At 44.5% G+C, this 8253-nt stretch overlaps 1 protein-coding gene across 1 annotated transcript in view; it reads right to left on the bottom strand.

Annotated features, from left to right (window-relative positions):
* The window catches only part of STK11 (serine/threonine kinase 11), a gene marked incomplete at its 3' end in the record, with an annotated part of 17306 nt that extends 9817 nt beyond the window's left edge, over nucleotides 1–7489 (bottom strand). Inside the window, exon 1 of the mRNA XM_010296545.1 lies at nucleotides 6880–7489. Coding sequence (XP_010294847.1) covers nucleotides 6880–7169 — 290 coding nt within the window. The remainder of the gene's footprint in view (nucleotides 1–6879) is intronic.
* Between the last annotated feature and the right edge of the window lie 764 nt (nucleotides 7490–8253).

The raw sequence follows: 8253 nt of genomic DNA, 5'->3' as shown, positions 1-8253 counted from the left end.
GTCAGGAATGCAAGCAGGGTTTTTTAAGGATCTTTTAAGGATTCCCCGAGAAGTAGTGTTACTCACTACCAAAGTTTAGGCCAGACACTCTTAGTTTATCATATATGACTTTCAAAAAAACCCAAACACTGTGATAGCTAAACAGAAACCTAGGATAACAAAGCAAAGCTCAGAAGAGTGTTTAGTTTAAATGGCAGACAGATTTGCAAAGTGATGCAGCCACTCTAATTATAGTAATGACCAAAAGGCTGAAGTGGATTAAATTAGCATAGAAACTGCAGCCAGCATTAGTGTAGGTCTAAGAAGTTTCTACATAATGAAGGGAGACAGGCTGAGTGCTCAGACCAAGCTGGCAAGAGAGGGAGTGAACACACATACTTATTTAAATAAGACTACTTTACTGTGAAGGCAAAGACAGCTTCCAGTATTAGGAACACATTTAAAATCCTGATCCAAACAGCTCATTCCCTGTAATGCGGCTTGAAAGCACAAATACTAATTCCTTCTACCTTTAACGGACTAATAAATATTTCATATTTCTGTAATGATTTTTTTTTTTCCAGGAGGACTTTGTGAACCAATCTAAAATGCCAGTGACGTGCCCCCACCTCTGGGGCAGAGGCCAACCAGCCCATTTCCCAGAGGAAAGATTAATTCTATTTTTAGCTACTCTTGCATTCTAGAACAACTGAGGAACAGAGACAGCCAGACTACAGTCACCTCCAATTCCATTTCAGTTTTCAAGCTTCACTGAGTAAGTGAGCATAGGTGCTCTCCTCATCAGAAGGTGCCTAAATTTACTTTTTTCAAAATAAACAACAAAAAAGCCACCCCAGCCCACTGCTTGCTTAGCTATTTGCCTGCACAATAGTGTTTCAGGTGACAGCACTGGGAAAGAGATTTGCATGCCTACGGTTTGCTCTTTCCTCTCAACCAAGGCAAGGTGGCTTCCTGCTGTTCCCATACCAGCCTAGTGAATCTGCTCAGATTTTCAGGATACCTCCTGAGCTGCTGCAACTTTCCCTCCTTTCTCTTTGCTACCTCTAAAATTTAACATGAAATTTAAATCACAACAGTTGCTTTTGAGATCAGACCTCTCCCTGACAGAGGGAAAGGGACAACCCCAGCAAGGAGGCTCAGCTGTGCTTCTGCAGTGTGGTAATCACTTCCATACCCATCCTACTGAACACCACTGTTATGTGGCCAGAATAGTCTCCATTATGGAATTCTGTTTCTAGATTTCCAGATGAGAAAGCCCTCAAGTGTGCAACAAGACAGACTGTCAGAGTTTGAGGCCTATTTCAAAGTATAACCATCTTCGGGGAAGAAAAGATCTTCTAACTTGAAAGTTCCTATGTGGTTCTGTCAGACCATTAAGCTCATCCTGAGAGATTAAGACTTATCCCTAGCAAGGTACCTTGCTTCAGCAAATAACAGGGTAGTGGTGGTGGTGTTGCTCAGAAGTATATATAGAAAAGCTGCCTACTTGTATACCATGTGCTACATGATTTTGTAAGGCACCAAGGACAGCCTGGAAAGACCGCATTCTTTCCTGGAGCACATCTTCACCGTAAAATTTAGCATTCTTTCTACAGTTTTCAAGCCTCAGTTGTTTCATCAAAGCCATTCTTGCTTCAGTAAAAATGAGCAATGCAACCAAAAGATTAGTTCTCTTCCTTTGGTTGTCAAGGTTCCTCCACAGGTCTAAGCTTTTAGGATTTTACTGGAGACACATGATGGTGAATCTTTTCTATGTTACCTATCAAGTCAGATCGTACGTGAGAAATGAGGGTTTGCAGCAGCTCTGCAGTGAGAGTCTTCAGCCTGGGAGAAGCTTACCCTCACCCACTCCTTTACTCTCCAGCACACAACTATGGCCCATCTCAAGCTCCCTACACACAGCACATGGTACTGAGGAACCAGGCACAAGGAAGTGGTGCACCTCCACTGCAGAGCTGGTGCCACAGCAAAGGGCTAGGAGACATGCATGGAGAACAGCTCCATATGCCAGTTCTGGCACGTACCATAAATCCACTAACACCATTCTTGCTAATGACTACAAAGGACTCGAGAATCATTCATGTGGTCTTTATGCAGCTGACAACTATGTTGTATATTTAGATTGATTTTGTAATCCTGTATATCCAAAGCAAATTTTTATTACAATTTAAATATGATATGCCTGATATGCCACAAAGCAGACTAACTTATTTAAGGTCTAGCTTGTGAAGAGCTTTTTCTTGTTCATTCCACCTAAAAACTAGCCCAACACTTGCAAGGATGCAACTTGCAGCAAGAAACCGCACCTCTTCACTCACGAGCATGAGTGGTATTTCAGATAAGAGACTGAGCAGAGCACTTCACTATTTCCTTCTTCAAACTAAGCTTCACACATACATCTGATGTAGGGAGGGGTGACATCATTATGTGTTGATGAATCCAGTGCTGATCTGTACATTTAAAATTTTAGTAACCAAATGGTTCTTCTCCAGCCATTACCCAAAATTATGTTGCGAGCATTATAGCATCTCCACCACGTTCCCACTGCCTTTCCCTCCCCTAGGGCCACAACATGTCCAGATACAGAAACAGCCACTGTGGTGAACCACACTTCTTTCTTTACCTGCACCCAGAAGCCCCAAGACGTTAAATGCAGCAGACAGATCAGAGCATACCCTCTGCCACCAAACACAGCGATCTGAACCCTGAGAGCTCTCACCTTGCAGAAGCTGACAGCAACAGGCAGGCAGGCCAGCCCTCCCCTCACAGGCAGGCCTCCAGAACCGCAGCTGCAGGGGCTGCTAAGGGAGGTGAAGACAGTGTTATTTTTCTCTTTGCTAGTTCCAGCCTCCATCCACATCACGCTCTTAGCACAAGCCCTGTATCCACCACAGCACAGCTACCCGCACTCTTCTACAGGTTACAGTTTCTAGCACTTCACCACTGAACCTAAGCAAATATCCAACTTCGCAAAGAGAGGAACAGAGCCACACGGTTACGTACTGCAGACCTTTTCAGTTGGGAGTGAGGGACAGGAAATCGGATGAGTCAGCTTGAGCCCATCTCCGTCTAAAGCACACGCCTCTGCAGCTTGCAACAAGTCCTTCCTTCAGCAGGACTGTCCAAGTTTTGAGGTGCAAGACTCTTGATTTGCAGACCCACGGAGCAAACTGTCAAAAGCACATGCCTACCACGCATTTTAAACCTCTGAGGAATTCTAATGAGCATATATTCAAATTTAAGTAATCACTGAGCATGGTAAGTACAGTACAAGACACTTGGGATACGCACAGAAAGTCCCAAACACTTAATTAAAATGTGAGGCTATTAGCAGACAGTTTAATAAAACTTGTGCTGCTAAAGACAAATAGTCTTCAAAATTTTCTTTCATCTTTTTGGCACTCCTGCTAAACTCATTTTTTTGTATTAACTGGAAGCAGTGATCAGCCATAGTACTGGCTGGTTGACTAAGCCACCCCAACCTTTCTCTAAAGTAACTGAAGAGACACAGAGATTCCCTAGACTGATTTAGGGAAATGTGTCTTACGAGTTTAAACCCTCAACATCCTCACTAGGACTCACACAGATCCCTTAAGGGCTCATTTTTCAGGGTCAGAACAGAGTATTTTAGGGTAGAGAAGAATCATTCAATTTTACGTAAGTCTCAAACATTTCAGTCATAAGTTCAAGGTCCCCAGAACTCTGTTACTGTACCGAGAGACAGGGCTGGGGCAACCTGCTGCAGTCTCGAACATTAGTAAGGAGTAACACAAAGATGGCACTAACAGAGCTCCCCAAGTTGTAACACCAGCCCCACATATCCAGAGGCCACAAGCACGGCACAGACCTGTACAGTCCTCCGCGGCTCATTGTTATTGTGCTCTCCCTTGCTGTCATTAATCCCTGTACATTACTTGCTCATGTAATTACCCAAGGGCCAACAGTCTAGGAACTGTTTTCTAGGGAATTTCTTTGATAACACACTATCACCACCAGTTCCATCTTCACCACAGCAGCAGCAATACTGAGGCATCCCATGATAACGGCAGAGGCACAAGCCCATTGCCATACTTCAGTTACATCTCTGTCAAACAAACAAGTCACAAGTGTCGCTTTCCTGTACGGTACGAAATGCTGGAGATCACTTCAGTAGAAACAGGCCCTGCCTTTGCAGGTAAGAGAAAACGGTACAACAAGGTCCTCTGAGACTGAAATAGCAAACGGTCACTTCCAAGAGATAAGCACTTTTAAACCAAGCCCAACCACATGCCCTAACTGCTCAGACCCTCTGCCAGTGCACTTTTAACACGTTCACAGCACTATGTGAAGAAATTAACCCCCAGAGAGCAGACTAATAGGTAAGACATTATGCAGTGATTCTACAGCAGAGAAAACAATTCATTAGGGATTCAGAAGACTCTCACTCCTGACCATCTCATTTACCATGAAAGCAAATGCTCTGGAAGAGCCCTCTGCTTGCACATACCACTGGGGGCTCTGGCAGGAGCACCAAGAGGTGGTCTAGTTCTGGTAGCAGATTAAGAGATTTTTAATCTCAAAGGGCACCAACTGAAGTTGGGATGTTTGCAAAGATTAGACAACTAATCACAATCATCTCTCACATGCACTGAGCTGCAGATATCCTTGTCTAGATAAGGATACAAGTGGGACTGGAAGCAGGTCTCACTAACACAGGAATTACATATTCACTCATTAGTAGCTTTCATGAAAGAAAGTAGAACCTATTGGTGCAATTCAGCCCACAATCTGATTTTCTGCTGTTCTATTACATGTGAGTACTTTGCTGGGTATAAACCACCTAAAGCTGTTCAAATGCAGTTGCAGAAAGTGAAAGTTTAATGGAATCTGGCCAAGCAATGTGACATTAAAAAAAAAAAAGTACTTTCCAGTGCTACCTGGAAATACAGCAATGCTTTCTTCCCCCCCCATCCATACTGACCAGTCAAACCATACAGGTTTGATGACGTATCTCACCACAACAGGTTTATTCAGAGCAGACAGCTTTCACTGCCTGTTGCAGTAGTGCCGAGGCATTTTTGTAAGGTCAGATTTCCATAGGAGCCACAAAAATACAACATTTTGCCTTAAAAACAACTCACCACTGAAGAAGCATATGAATAGGTGGACAAAGGACAAGGTGACAAAAATAGGAACTTGAACTAAAGTAAACCCTTGTTACAAGACAACATCTAAAATCTGCCTCTGTTTTGGAGCAGGTGCGGCTGAGCCAGAAAAACATCCACAGCAAAACAGAGTGGTGCTTGGCTAGTTTGCTTTAATAACTAACCTTAATGAAACCAAACAAGAGATTCACAGACAGGCTCTGTGCATGAATAAAACTTCTACAGAGTTCACTTCAGGACACAGGACCATTACCATGGCTCTGGTATCAGGAAACTCCCCTGTTACTTGGCAAGTCCTTTTTCACTAAGAGGGGGAAAAACTTAAATTTAAATTTTCACTGAGGAGGGAATAATCTCCCCTTTCTTCAGCAGAAGCTCTTGATGTAACGCAAGGAGGGTGCAAGGGTGGAAAGGGTCACTCCTGCCTTTACAAGAAAAACAAGAAACATTTTATTACATATTAACCAACAGTTTACTCTGATTCTGAACTTGAGCCAGCAAAGGAGAGAAAGGGAGGTCCCGGCATTAGGATTTGTGACTATCTGGTAGCTAAGTCTGTCACTGAAGGTTAGAAGGCAAATTTAAACAGCTCACTGACAGAAGTCCCAGTACAGGATGTGAAATATCTCACAGCTGAGCTCGGAAACTCAAACCAAACTGAGAAACAGAAACAAGACTCTGCTAGGTCAGGGCTCTACACTCGGCACGCCACAGCTAAAGACGCAATAGAAAAGTCTTCTAAACATCTTGCAAGTCTTCCCTCCCACTACGAGATAAACCCTTGGAAATAGTTTGTTTTGGCTGCAGAAGGCTCCCCTTCACAGCAGATAAACAACTATCTCGCAGGGCTGTGACAAACAGCTTGCTGTGGAAAACACAGCTGGCTGTGAGGTCCCTGCAAGCATAGCGCAGCCCCAAGAAAAGGGAAAGTTTCATACACCCAGCCCTACAGATGAAGCATAACACCAGGCTTCTCCCACAGTTAATTTTAATTAGTTACTTGTGCCCTGACTAATCAGTATGTAACTGGCACTTCAAAAGCTTCCAAGCACAGACCTGGAGTCACTGAAAGAAAAAAGGTTCACAATCCTTGTCCCCATTTTACAGCTGCAGAAATCAACTAAAAAGAACCTTGAATTACTTCCCAAACTCACTGGTCAGAAATTAAATCAAGGAAAAAAACAACCCAAGACTTCCTATGCCCATTGGGTGCACAATACATTGCATCACGTTCCAGGCACTTACTACACAGGTGGCAGCAGCAGTTGCCATCCCAAAGAGCTCAGGCGCCACACACCCCTTGATGGGTCGTTTTTAGTGTTAAACAACAAAGTGCATTTCTGCACTCTCCGCTACACCACCTCTCACCTTTCCTAGATGACAGCACCACAGTTTACCTCTTCAATGTGGTATCTTAAAGAGGAGTTTCTTCAAGAAATACAACTTCACTCTTTAAGCAATACTATTAAAAAAAAGTGTCATGTTACAGGCTGTGTGTTCAGACAGACAGACCTGCCTCCCTGGCCCTCGAGAACCAGCTCCCTTCCCTGTTCCCAGCCTCAACAAGAGCGCTGGCTGCAGTTCAATGGTAAAGACATTCCTGAATACCTACAGTTTAGGAAGAACTTCCACAGCAGAAAGCCATGTTATTACTTAAAATGATACAGAACTCCAGCTGGAAAGTAATGACAAGGTTTAACCCCTCAGTTCCCAGCTACTGGAAATATTTACTCACTTTTTCACATTTGCCTCCCCGTTGGGAATTCTGCGTAGCTTCTTCTTCTTCAGTATTTTCACAGCTCTCCTACAAAGGGTTTCAGAGTCCAACATCTCCTTGACTTTGCCGTAAGACCCTTCTCCAAGTAAGTCTCCCATCAGGTATTTGCCAATGAGCTTGGCCCTTTTCCGCCGTGGCTGGTAGATGACCTCTGTAGAGTCAATGCGATGGATAAAAGTGTCCATCCCTACAGACATCAGCTCGCTCTCTGCAAACATACCCAGCTGCTGTGGCTCCTGCATATCCATCCTGGATTAAGTTCCTTAACTTGTTTTCCTTAAGCGCTCAGGGTTTTAATCCTGTTTGTTAGTTTCCAACACTCCCTTTTACTCCTTCTTGAAAAAAAAAATCCAGAAGATTGTAAAAACATGAATTAAAAAAAACAAAAACAAAACCAAACCTACGAGCTTCTTCGAGCTCAACTGGATGCTAAAAGATCCAGGTCTCGCTCCAGTAACACAATGTCTTTTAAAAAGAATATATATCTTTGACCAGATACACTCAGTTTGGGACTTGCTTTGCTTACGACCCAGTCCCACTGCTAGGGTTCTTTCAAGTCAACTTGGCCTTTAGCTTGGCCCAGTTTGATTCTTAAGTGCTAGGTCATCCTCTGGGACTTTAGGCCACCACACAGAAACAGACAATTGCCGAGTCTCTTTCGTGACTTTCCATTCCTAGTAGATCATAGTCACCAATTCCAAACTGGATGGCAGGGGAAGCACTTCTGCCCTGCTGTCCTCACCATCCAGGCACAAGTACAGATGGGTTTTTTTCAGCCGTTTGGAAGCTGGAACCAAGTCTCTTTGAAGTTTTCAGAAACAATGTCTTCGCTTTTCACACCTACAAAAGTTTGAGGCCTTCGGTGCCTATCAAGATCTCCCAGGGGCATCCTTCAACCACCTGGATTCCGCCTGGCACATGATGTGTCACCACCACTGGTCCAGGTGTCAGCCGGTGTCAGACAACGCAAAACCTACTAGAGCTTTACTGACCCACCTTAAAACGGGAACAATCAGGAGGAAGAAATTCTCTCCGCCCAGTGCCCAAACCATCCCATTCCCTTTCCAGCAAGGGAAGGTCAATGCGGAGATGCCAACCTCGCCCCGGCTCTTCCCGCCTCCTTCACCCCCCTTCCACAGGTGTCAGTCGGGCTGGGGAGGAAAACAAGCAACACCGCAGTCTCTCCCGAGGAAAGCAAGGAAGGAGCGACAAGGGGATAAAACACTTGAAGTGCAACCAAATTAGCGATAGAGTCAGGAGGGAAGGGACCCCCCGGGGGCGAGGTGAGCTTCGGTTCCTCCCCAGCCGAGCTCCCCGCTTCCACAGCGGGCC

This window comes from Phaethon lepturus, unplaced genomic scaffold (assembly GCF_000687285.1).
Source record: "Phaethon lepturus isolate BGI_N335 unplaced genomic scaffold, ASM68728v1 scaffold49401, whole genome shotgun sequence".
In the NCBI taxonomy this organism is placed as follows: domain Eukaryota; kingdom Metazoa; phylum Chordata; class Aves; order Phaethontiformes; family Phaethontidae; genus Phaethon; species Phaethon lepturus.
This window is presented reverse-complemented; position numbering and strand designations above follow the sequence as displayed.